The following is a 12,998-nucleotide window of genomic DNA, read 5'->3' as shown; positions in this document are numbered from 1 at the left end:
AGATCCTGACCTAGCCGCCGCCGCTTCCGCTGCAACCCGCGCCGCTCCCGGGGAGATCAATCTCCGCCGGGGGCAGCGCCCTCGTAGGATGCGCCGCGGATCCCTCTGATCCGCGCCGCCGTCATCGTCAACCAGCAGCAGAAGGACCTACCTCTTCCCTGGTCGCCCCATGGCAGCACCGCTCGACGTCCCCGTCGGGTACCACATCACCATGGGGGCACCACTGGGCCTTCACGCCTCCACGTCGTCATCCCCCTCGGCTCCGCATCCAGATCCGCCCGCCCCTCCCACGCATCAGGCCAGGCGCCCCGACTCCTACCAGCGCTGCCGCACCGCTGCCATGAGCGCGAGTGCGTGGCTGCGGAGGACAATCGCGGGGACGCCAGGCCACTGCACCATCAGGGCCGGCGGGCCGCCGCACCACCAATCGACGTCAACGCCGGGCCGCAGCGCTGCCGCCGCCATCCACCATTGGTCCTCTCCAACACGCCGCCGCGAGCCTGCTTCCCCTCCTCCCTCAACGCCACGCCGCCGTCCGCAAGGTCGCGGCTGCGGGGGCGGCTTCTGGGGGTCGTCGGGCTGCTGCACGGCCGGAGCAGAGGAGCCGCTCGGGCTGCTCCTGCCCCTTCCTTCCTTTGCCCTCTGGCCAACAGGTGGATGAGGATAAGATCGGTTTACGTCACCCTGCCGTTCGTCTCCATTCATCGTCGACACTCCCGAAGGACGAGGTTGTTGATGCGCCCTCCAGGCTGCAGCAACGACGTTCGTGATCAAGTCACCCTACCGATGTCATCGCCTTTTCAGGCGGTGGTGCCACTCGCCGCCAGTCTTCGTCAAGCAGGCACTCTATCCGCCTCCGCACCTCCAGCTGTTCTCGCGCGGACATCGTCGCCGATGTTTCTAAAGGAAGATGTCGTCGCCACCCCTGATCTAAGCGCGACACTTGCTGCAACCTGCGCCGTCGCCACCCCTGTCCTGAGCGTGACCTAAGTCGCAAACTGCGCCGTCTACCATCGTCATCCGCCGCACCGTCCTGCTGCTGTCTTCGGCAAGAAGCTGCTGAGTTTGTGGACTCGAGCACCTCGACGACGCTTCGACCCGCGCCCCCTCCACGGCTTCGACCACGTCCACCTCGACCTCAGCTACTACGGCACTAAAGGGCTATCATCTGCATGAGTCTCCAGTCAAAGCTTTCGCACCGGCGTTCCGACTGCAGGGGGGATATGTCTCCATTGTTCTCCAGTCTTACCATTCGTGTTGCTACCGCTACGACTACGGGGGTATGTTAGAGTATATTAGGCAACTCCAGATATGGTAGTTTAGGATTGATGTAATCCCGTGATAGCCTTCCTTATCTCTAGGGGAGGTGCCTTGCCCTCCAAGCCTTGTACTCCTATATATACCGCCCAAGGGGCTCATTGCAATACAAATCGACCACATTATACGCATCCTATCTTCCTACAACGAGCAGCATGGTGGCGGTTCCTGGCTTGGGTGTAGGGCGGTGCGACGACGAGGTCAAGGTCAGGGCAGACTGGGGGCACGACAAGGCGGCCACAACAACAATGTCCCTAAAAATAAGGTGGGGTAGAGGTGGCCCTACGGCTGTCCTACAGAAGGCTCATCGACGAACGCCGATAGATGGAACAGGGGACAAGGCTGGACCACAGCGACCTATCGGTGGCTCAAAGAAGAAGGGTGGCGGCACAATGGCATGGTGTGGCAGGCGCTTCTGAGTAGTGACGTGTCGTGCAGCTTCGCTGAGGGAGTGGTACGAGCGCTGGCGTGATGAAGGCATTCTCCTCCTTGTGCTCGGCTCTAAGTACGACTGTGACGTTAGCTTCTCCTCGGGTGCGGCAGCACCGACGTTGGGCCTTCCTTCCCTCTCCTTCTTCTCCTTTCTTCTTCTCCCTTGGCGCTCCTCCTGGCTCTCTCCTCTGGGCACTCTGTTTCTTGGTGGCGGCGGCGGGTCAGGGAGAGACCCTCGGGCGCTAGGGCTTCGCGGCTGCAGCGGGTCTTATAGGACGCGTGCTAGGGTTGTGACTCAGGCCGGGGCACAAGGACGGCGGTGATTGTCGTCGTCCGTGCCACAGACGCCTGGAGCTATAGGCGCTAGGGTTTGGAACACGCACGGCCGGTTAAAAGCGAGGCGCGGCCGGCCTCGTTTCCTGTCGCGGAGCGGTGTAGGCGCAGTGCGGTGTAGGTGCGGGAGCAGGTGAGAAAGGGAGGCGCTGGCGACGATAAAGCAGAGGCGAGGCGGAGGCGGTGTCTAGAGGAAGAGGAAAAGCGAACAGGGTCCGCTGACAGGTAGGGCCAGGAGGTCAGTGGCAGCGGGGAGGGAAAGGGGGCAAGGCGCGGCACACGTGGGTGCTAGTGACTTGAGCCGGCGCAGAGCGCCGAGCTGGGCTGGTTTTGGGCCAATAGCAGGCCGGGTAGGGTGAGCAGGCCCCATTTGGGCAACAGGGTTAGAGAGCTAGTTTGAGGTTTTGGTTAGGGCTAGGGCTGTGCAGGGGCATGGCTGGATTCGTCGGTGGGTTCGGGTAGAGCCGCAGATCAGGTCACGGGCTAGGGTTAGGTGGGCCCGAGCTAAGTTAGTAAATTAGCTTTTGAATTTAAATTGAAGGGCATACTTCAATTTAAATTCCACTCAATTTCAATCAAAGAAAGTAAATCCAAATCGAATCCAATTAAACATGGTAGATTCAAATAAAATTTAAATAACTTCAAATATTTCACACTAGCAAAATAATAATTCCTTAATTCAATTTGTAATTTTTAGTTGCTAGGAATTTTAAAAGGGCAGAATTCAGACTTAAGTTGATCTAACTACACTACAGTATTACCACAAAAGTTTTTGAAATTCACATTTTTCTACTTTTTAATATTTCGGAAAAATACAAGATGTTACAGCCAAGTCTAGATGCGGCATTTTATAATATGAATACCAAAACTTGTTATTCCACTTAATGGAAAATGATATTAAAAAAATCATCACAGAGCCGGCAAAATATGCAAGCCTGCACCTCACTACGATGTAAAGGGGGGAAATTACATGAGTCAGGTTGGAATATAATTGGTCGAAGCTTATCACAACCTTATCTCCTAAGATTTTTTCCCCCCCGGCAATCACGTTGAGGAGAATTTTGCAAACCACATCTCTCTAACTCGTTTTTTCTCTTACACCGACTCCGTCCAGCAACAAACCAAACCACAGGCTCTGTCAAGGGCTACCTTTTTTTTTTTGCGAAGAAAGGGCTACCATTTTCATTTTCGTGCACACACATGTATGTATAGTGCCAAGGGCTATCATTTTCATTCGTAACAGCACCACGCAGCTAGCTAGCGCTCGCTGTTGGGACGACCATAGAAAGGTCGCCGTGACACTGACAACGTTGTATTCTTGTACCTTGCCAAAAAAAAACTTCGCGTGAGGTGCCGGTGGCAACGGGCCAATGCCGAGAGATAAGGTTGTACACGCAAAGATTCTCCCTCGCCGTTCCCGTCCGTTATCATCCTTAGTCACACGACGGAAGGAGGAACGGCCTCCGGTCCACAAGTCGGTCGCCCAACCATATGCATCCAGGCTGGTTTTTTTTTTGGCAGAACCTGCATTGATCTGGACAGCCTCGTTGATTCTGCAAATATCGCCAAACGTACGGTGGCCGCACGAAGCCAGAGCCGTCGACGTTTCGGCGTGCATGCGTCCATATGTACACGCGATGGAGACGACCGTGAACGAGACCAGAAGTCGTCTCTAGCTTAGCTACAGGGGGGGAGGCCCCCGTGCTTCCAAGAAATTTCACGTTTTAGAAATTCACATTTCCGGGCGCGTTGCAGTTTGTACCTGATCTCTGGGCCATTTTCATCGGGACCCCGAGGCTATGCCTGCGAGCTTGTGGGAACCAGAGGGTGTTTTGTGTTTCTGCAAGGCGCCCGACTGGGCCACGTCGGTCCAGGTGGCCAAAAAATCGACCAGGGGGGGGGGGGGGGGGGGGTCATCGTTTCTTTCGTTATTATTAGGCCTGGATGCAACACTTTGGTTAGTTGAACGTGCGAACCGTACAGTGCGTTGGCTTGCAATAATCTGTGTCAGAGAAATATATAAAGAGAAATATATAAAGATGGCTGTTGATGCTTCTTGTTCATCGGCAACTGCATTGCATGTGTGCAGGTTCCCGAATTTGAAATATCCGAACCCGAACCCGAACCTAAACTACCCGAACCCGAAATAACCAACCACTATTTCGGATAGAATTTCCAGAAATCCGAATTTATTTCGAGTAATTTGGGTACACACCCTGGATACCCGAGTTACCCAAAATACCCTAAATATAGGAGAGCCCAGCAACGAGGCGTCGAGAGCAAGTGAGCCCACAACTGAACAGCTAACCCTAACCATCCCGATTCAATCGATCCTCATCCCCTCCGCCTCCCAATCTCCCAGAGACCTAGACCCAGCGCCACTGCCAGCCTCCACCTGACCGACCTCCTGGTCCTGATCCCAGCGTCCCGCCAGGCCGCTGGCCGCCAGCGCCAGTGCCCGCCCCCCGCCCCTGCACCGGTGCGCCACCTGCCCCAGCGCTTGGTTGCGTGCGCCGGCGGCCACTGACCGCCCCTAGCGCTAACCGCCCATGCCCCTGCTTGCAGCTCTATGGGCACTAGTGCTGGTGCCGCAACCGGCCCTGCTCCCCTACATGCGCCGCCACCGACCGCGCTCTCCTGTGGCCCTGTCCAACGCAGCAAGATTTTTGAAGTCTGCTTAATCCTGATGAAATTTTGAGTAATGGGGATTACCCGATACCGAATCTGAAATTTTGGGTACCTGAAATTTTGAGTATTTCTTTCTTCGGTTAGCATTTTTAGATACTCAAATTTTCCATTACTCGAATTACCCTATCCGAATTACCCGAACGTCCAGGGCTATGTGCAGGAGTTGAACGGTGCTAGCTTACCATAAATAAATAGGAGCTATGAGATTTAGAGGCAGGGTTGTGGCCGAGTCCATCGTATTTGTTCTTCATATTCATCGGGTCTCACGGTGGTTTGCCATTATTCTTAGATAATGACGATTTTATGTCCAACTCTTACCTACAGTTTATACTCAGCTTTAGAGCTGATCAAAAATAGAGAGAATTATTTTAGCTTGGACATAAAAAGTGCAATCTTTTATTTGACTTAGTTAATCTCCAAGAACCTTTACGTTATTATGTAACACCAGGGTTGCAAGGAAAAAAGTCTATATAACACCCCAACGTATCAATGGTGGACACATCACCCCCTGAACTACAAACCAAGGTTTCCAACCCCCTCACCTTTGCAAAATCAGATATTTAACCTTCCAAGGTGGTTTTGCAGCCCGATTTTGTTACAGTGGCATGGTTTTATTTTTTTTCTTTTTTTATTTATTTTTGCTGAATCTTTAAAAATCATAATAGATTATAGAAAATTTATAAAATAGAAAATTCAATTTCGTTGGATTTCACATGAGTAGATCTACACATTGAAAATATAATATGATATGTTTTAGTACAATTTTTTGCAGTAGCTTTAGATCTATGCTGTTCTGTAAGTAATTAGAATAATTCATAGATGCAGCTTTTATGGTCCAATTATTGTAAAATTTTTATAGTGAGCTAACTATTGTATGGTTGAACTGTAGTGAAAAATTTTATACTTATTGGATCATGTGTAACTTAGTTCTAGAATTATTTAGATTTATTCATGTTAAAATCTATAACTAAGTTATACATGATCCAATGAGTATGAAGTTTTAACTACAATTTAATAATACAATAGCTTACCCATCATAAAAATTTCACCACAATTAGATTATAGAAACTTCATCTATGAATTATTCCAATTAATTACAGAAATGGAACATATCTGGTGGAAACCACAACTTTCGTAAAAACCCGTGCAAACCACGGCAAAAAAAAATCATCTAAATTCACAAAAAAATCACACATATAGATGATATGATGATACACAACTTTGTAAAATATCTTTTTCAAACTCGACTTTGTTTGTGATATATAAAAATAACAAATTTCAATCCAGAAAGCTGTCCAAATGATTTGTTAGAAATTTGTTATTTTTATATCTCACAAATGAAGTCAAATTTGGATAAGATATTTTACAAGTTTGTGTATCATCATATCATCTATATTTGTGATTTTTGTGGTCAATTTAAATGACTTTTTTGCCGTAGTTTGCACGAGTTTTCACGAAGATTGCGCTTTCCACCAAATATGTTCCCTTACAGAAAAGCTAAGATATAAAACTATAACAAAAACTTTGTACTAAAGTATATCATATTATATATTCATTGTGTAGATCTACTCATGTGGAGTCCAACAAAACTGGATTTTCTATTTTATGATTTTTTTGTGCTTTACTATGATTTTTCAAAATTTCAACAAAAATAAATAAAAAAGATAAAGATAAAACCGTGCCACTGTAGCAAAATCGAGCTGCAAAACCACCTTGGGTGGTTAAATGTCTGCTTTTGCAAATGTGAGGAGGTTAGAAATCTGGTTTTGTAGTTCAGGGGTGATGTGATCCACCATTGATATGTTGGGGGTTATATAGAGTTTTTCCAGGTTGCAATCACTTATATTATTCAATCTAACTATTGCCCTGTTATGAAAAAACATATGAACTGTACAAGGACCTACGCAGCAGATACGCCATCAGGTTGCACGATAATCATCTGAGCTGAACATTTGGAGCTAAAATCTGAGACGCGCACATCGCTGTGCATCCCACATTTATAAAACGTGACAAAAGTTTAAGAGTGGCAGAACGAATATACAAGAACACCATTAAAAGGGGCATGCGAGATTTCTATTGGTTGTAGTACGTACCATGTATTATATCTGAACGAAATTTCTAAATAACTGATTATGATTGAACATGTTTTTGAGCAATAACACATGTTGGTCTGGACTGTTTTGTTTAGCATCACAAAATTTTCATTAATTCGAGACAGGAGTACGATCTTGGGCCGCTAATCCCATCAGCCATTCTGGGATATAGTCTAGCCAAATTCAGTTTCCGGGTTTCTCTCTTCTACGCTGTCGTGAGCTCCGGCGGTGGCGTTGCGTCCGTGAGTTTGGGCTTCTCAAGCCATTGTACAGGAGTCTGCATCTTCTTCTCTGGGTTTGTTGTCCGTCGTGGTGTCGCTGGGGTTCGGGTGCTCCTCTGGTCTTCTCGGTTCGTGGTTGCCGGCGGATTTAGGTTCGATTCGAAGGAGCCGACGGCTGTGTTCTCCTACCGAGTACCTTTTGCAGTTTACCAAGGTTGGAAGTCCGCTCTTTGAGTTGGAAAGGTGTTGTTTGGCGTGTCGAAGCCCAGATGTGGCGCTGGCGGCTTGGCGGAGCTTTGGTGGCGTCGAATCCTGGGGAAGAAGATAAACAGTAGCGGTAGGGACCTTCCTGTATTTTTGTGGTTTCTCAGGGTCCTTTCTGTAAGAAGGGTTTGTACTGTGCTGTTCTCAATATAAGTTACAGGCCTTTCTAACAAAAAAAAAATCAGTTTCCGATCCAACACAAGCACAGCTATGGGCCACTGAGTTTGCATACCTACGCACCCAAGCAATTCTAAAATCACTAAAACTGCTGCCTAGCTCTGTGACATCGAAATAACGACCGCCGATTGGCGATCTCATGCCATCACTTGACTCTAGCACCATCTTCAACTCGCTGCAGTCCACTTCAAGGGCAACTTTTTCGAGGCCACATTCAACCGCCAAGTCCAGCCCTTCCCTCGCCACCATTGCTTCAGCAGTTAGCGCATCCGGCACAGAAACAAGCTATCTAGTCGCTGCTGCCAGCACCAGACAATCATGATCCTATAACACCACTCCAGTACTCACTGCGGGAATCTCTTGGTTTGCCGTGTGCCAAAGGCACACGGCAAAGGCCGTAATACACACGATAAAATCATTGTCATGTGTAACACACGGCAAAGTGTACAGCCGTGTGTCGTTTCTCGGGCACATAGCAAAATCTTTGCCGTATGTCAAAAAACACACGGCAAATAATTTTTCAGAAAAACAAGAAAAGTGATTTTAAAAACAGAAAAAAATTATTTTAATTCGGGGAAGGCCCCAGTGCCCAGCCACACATCTGCTCCGTCGAAGTCGCAAATCGTGGCATTTTTTGCATGCTATGCGCTGGCGGGATTCGAACTCGCGACCTCCTTCTCGCGTGAAACCTCATCTACTACTGTACCACACACTCACTTGTGTATATACTCCATTTTCTTTCCCCACATATTATACTAAACCGAGTGTAAATTGCTTGTTTGAGACCCTAAATGAATTCAAATAAAAAAGTTGTCAACTACAAAGTTTCATAACTTTTCGAGATCTACAACTTTTATTTTGGCCGTTTTTTCATCCGAGGTCATTTACAAAATTTAAATCTCACTTTGCCATGTGCCAGATCTATGGCACATGGCAAAGCTTGGTCATTTGCCGTGTGCCTTGATCTGGCACACGGGAAATTTCTAATTTTTTAAATTCTAAACGTCAAAAATTTCGAGATGAGAAGAGAAAAAAATTATTATTTTGTCGTATGCCAAAATAAAGCACATGGCTTTGTCGTGTGCCAAAAAAAAGCACACGGCAAAACATGAATTTGCCATGTGTTTATCTTTACCGTGTGTGCACATGCCGTGTGCCCAATAGAAAACACATGGCAAACTGCCGGACACATATGGCAAATAGCCGGTTTCCAGTAGTGGGTACATAACTAACTGTATTATATCTATGATCTGATCCATTTGCAGGGAAAATGCATGAACGGTCGAGAGATCGCATATACAGTCACTAACTTGCAGTAGCAGGCCGTGTGCAACTGCATGCACCTGATCTCGGTGCATCAAAATGATATATTCTACCGCATGCAGGTGGATGTCGGGCTTGTTCAAAGTTGATTAGCTACTAGTAGCAGCACTTTGTTGAATGCTAAACACGTCGAATCTTGACCGTTGTCTGTTGACAAGATTCCCCAGCGATCTATATATATAAACAAGATTCTAGTGTCAGATGCAAATTAAAATAAAGAGGCAGTTGTAGCTTCAAGAGCTGTAATCTAGCTAGCTAGCTCTGGTAAGGTTCATCAGATAGCTAGTGCTTAATTTCTAGCCCTCGCAAAAAGAAAATAGAAGTGCATTCATTCGATCAACCGGAACGATCGCATGGAGTTCTCCGACGAAGCGTTAGCCATCGTCGTGCCCATCTTGGTCTACTGGGTGTACTCTGGCACAGGGGCGGATGCACACCCCGGGCCACCCGGGCCATGGCCCGGGGTTCGGCCCAATTTTTTTTATTTTGCAGTAGTTTCTATCTCTGGATTTGGATCAATTGCTGAAGAAGGACTTGAATCAATTGCTGAAGAAGAATAAATATATTACTTCGCGATGTTGTTTTTATATGTTATCTATCTTTTCGTTTATATTTTTATGTATCTTTTGAACTGTGAGTTTGTGGACGTCTATACTTAAAACTCGGCCCGGGGTTCGATTCAATCCTGGTTCCGCCACTGCTCTGGCATGTATATGGCACTTGGCCAGTCCATGGATAAGTACAGGCTGCATCCCAGGAAGGAAGAGGACAGCAAGAACCTGGTGCCCAAACGCGACGTCGTCATGGGCGTCCTGCTGCAGCAGCTGGTTCAGGCTGCCGCCGCCGTCTTCACCGTAAGTACTTTAAGAGACCACTCGTCCATCCATTCATGGTTCATGTCATGAATTTTTTGAAATTATTAGTAGCTAGTAAGATTCTGAAATCTTGTTTAATTATTTTGTACACAATTCCAGCTAACGGGAGATAGCAGTAGTTCGTCGACGGCGCAAGATCGCATGAGAGGCGGCTCGCCGTTGTCGTTCCTGAAGCTGGCACAGCAGTTCGCGGTGGCCATGGCCGTGCTGGACGGGTGGCTGTACGCGTGGCACCGGTACATGCACCTGAACCAGTTCCTGTACCGGCACGTCCACTCTTGGCACCACCGCCTCGTCGTGCCCTACGCGTTTGGCGCGCAGTACAACCACCCCGCCGAGGGCCTCCTCCTCGACACGCTCGGCGGCGCGCTCGCCTTCCTCGCCTCCGGCATGTCGCCGCGCGCCTCCATCTTCTTCTTCTCGCTCTGCACGGTGAAGGCCGTGGACGACCACTGCGGCCTCTGGCTGCCGGGGAACGTGTTCCACCTCTGCTTCTGGAACAACACGGCGTACCACGACGTGCACCACCAGCTGCGCGGCAGCAGGTTCAACTTCTCACAGCCGTTCTTCGTGACATGGGACAAGGTCTTCGGGACGCACATGCCTTACGTCCTGGAGGAGAGGCCATCTGGTGGCCTCCAAGCACGCCCCCTCATGGCGAGACCCGCCCCCGGCAATATAACGGCGACGAAAACTAGCTAGCTAGCGAGGATACACGAATGGATATGCACGTAAAACAGATAATATATACTTGTAGCCATAAATAGATAAACGTAGAGGCTCGAGCGCTCTTCTAGGGCTCTCTCTCTCTAGCTATATATACATCCGCTAGTATCAAAATGCATTTGTGCAAGTTTTAGCTACTAATTAAGTTTCATCATTTTTTGTTCATATTTTGTAAAACAGAATTTACACACCATTCAAAGGTTTCATATATGAAATCTTGTATTGATACAAGCAAGTTACAATGGGTAAACGGCTGGTATTGAATTGGGGATTTACCAATGGGCACTGGTATAGAAATGGTCTTTTATCTTTAACATTAGTCTCAGCTGCTATTAGGCCCGAGACTAATGAAGGCTTTAGTCCCGGATCCAACGGCCAGCTGCATAACTCGGTAGTGTTACCAAGCCGGACTAAAGGGTCCTCCACGAGTTAATTTAAAACGATAGCATACCAACTAGAGTCACATTTGCTATGTAGGTGGGGTCACTACTACAGAACAGGCCTTTGATCCAGGCCTTTTATCCCGGCTACCTTTGGGGTCGGGACCAAAGGTGGCTTTTGTCCCGGGTCCAACGGCTAGCCGAGCTAGCGGGTGGGGGGAGGGGGGGATATGGGCCTTTTGTCCCGGTTGGTGCCTCCAACCAGGACCAAAGGCCCCCCTTTTGTCCCGCGGCCACCTTGGCCCCCTTATTCCCTTCCCTCTCCCCCCGCCCGAGCTATTCAGCTCACTTGTTCTTGCTGTTCTTGGCTCGGGAGAGGGGAGTTCTTGCTCATTTCTTCACCACATTTGTGAAGATCTTTGATTCCCCCGTCTATCCATCGGCACTAAAGGTTTGAGGCTTGTTTCTCTCTTCTTCCATTGCTTGTGTAGCTCATTTCATGCTTTAGAAATAGAGAAAATATGTAGCTCATTTCTTGGATATTTAGATTGCATATGTAGGTGTGATTTACTTGTTTTAATTGATCCAAAGGAGTGTAGTATACTTGTTTTAGTTGATCCAAAGTGTTGATGTGATTTTACTCGTATAAATGGCTATATATTATAAATAAGTGTAGTATATTTTCTTTTAGATTTAGATGAGTATGTGGATAGTAGAAATTTTTAGAATGAGTGTAGACACTTCATGTGATTTACTTGTATATATGACCATATTGTGGATAGTTGATTTTTGTATTAATAAATGAATTAATGAAAGGAGTATAATAGAATTTTTTGTATTATGAATGGATTATTTTGACACTCTAGTGATGTATTTATTCAGGCTCACATTGAAACCATCTAGAAGTTTAAAAAATCTTTATTTCGAAACAAGTATACGTCGTTAATCTCCATCCAATGGTGTTGGCACTACATTTCGGTGATACACGATGCGCTATAAAGACGTTGCCAATGGGCTGGTCGAAACACCAGCACTTCCGTTTGATATGCACGCAGCATTTGGCGCAGTTAGCGTGGCTGTTGTTGCACTGAGAGTATATCAACGAGCATGCTGCATGTGCCAAGTGCTGCGTTTCTATCAACGGTAAATGTTGGTGTTGCGACTGGCCTATTGGTGACGTCCTTGTACCGCACCGTATCCCCCCGAAAGGCAGTGTCATCACCGCAAGGTCGAGGTTACCGACATATATATTTTCCGAAATAATTTTTTTCTTCTAGATGGTTTTTGAATATTGAAAAGAGTGATCGCCTGAAACTGAAGGGTGTCAAAATAATTAGGTGTTATAGAGATTTATTTCAATTAATTAAAGATTTATTTCAAATAATTTATTCATGTTATTATGAATGAGAGTTAATGTGATTTTGCATCGTAGATCATAGACACTTACCAGTAAGTGTGAAATATAAATGACATGGTTAATTTGTTAGTTATGCAATGTTTTTTTATATATGTATACTTGTTACTATCAAGTGTGAACTGTAAACAAATTAGTGTTACTATTGGGGCATTAGTCACATCGTCCCTGCAATGTCGCAATTTTTTCTAGACCCTTCATTATGTAGATAGGGTGAGGCCAGGAGTGATGAAGAATAAGGGTTTAGGCAGAGCTACGACATTGCACGGCACACAATGATGACTAATGCCTTAATAGCAACTCTAATTTATTTATATTTCAAACTTGGTGGTAACAAGTATACATTTTAATTGTAATTGTGAGAGCAATTATTGTTTTATTGTAATTGTCAGAGTAATTAATGATGTATATGTTTTCATGGTAATTGTAAGAGTATATTTTCTTGTCAATGAGGATCTAGTGAGCTTTAAGTAATATTTATTGTTTAGAAATACCTTTGCAACATGACGCCTTAGAGCGTCGTGCGTCCGCTCCGACGGCAGTATGCAATCAATTGAAGCGCACTGGACATTCCCTTGAGTTCCGTCCTGAAGAGCGTGTTGGTCTTGTGAGCGTTCGTATTCGTCGTTGGATTAAGAAAGAGTTTTAGTACTTCACAGTTTCAAAAGCAGATCGCAAATTTCAGCGTGAGTTTAATGTTGAGTTGCTCGGTACGGATGATGATCACGAGTTGATGGCTCGATATAATGCTAGAC

General features: G+C 46.7%; 1 protein-coding gene across 1 annotated transcript; it reads left to right on the top strand.

The window, feature by feature from the left end:
- The first annotated feature begins 9,555 nt into the window (after window positions 1-9,555).
- Window positions 9,556-10,724, top strand: LOC120685124 (sphinganine C4-monooxygenase 1-like). Its single transcript, XM_039966957.1, has 2 exons — window positions 9,556-9,702; window positions 9,823-10,724. Exons 1-2 carry the CDS (start codon window positions 9,556-9,558, stop codon window positions 10,423-10,425), a joined length of 750 nt encoding a protein of 249 aa, XP_039822891.1. The 3' UTR covers window positions 10,426-10,724.
- The last annotated feature ends 2,274 nt before the right edge of the window (window positions 10,725-12,998 follow it).

The sequence above is a fragment of the Panicum virgatum genome, chromosome 8N, assembly GCF_016808335.1.
Source record: "Panicum virgatum strain AP13 chromosome 8N, P.virgatum_v5, whole genome shotgun sequence".
Classification (NCBI taxonomy): domain Eukaryota; kingdom Viridiplantae; phylum Streptophyta; class Magnoliopsida; order Poales; family Poaceae; genus Panicum; species Panicum virgatum.
The sequence above is the reverse complement of the archived record's forward strand: the minus strand, read 5'-3'. Positions and strand labels throughout refer to the sequence as shown.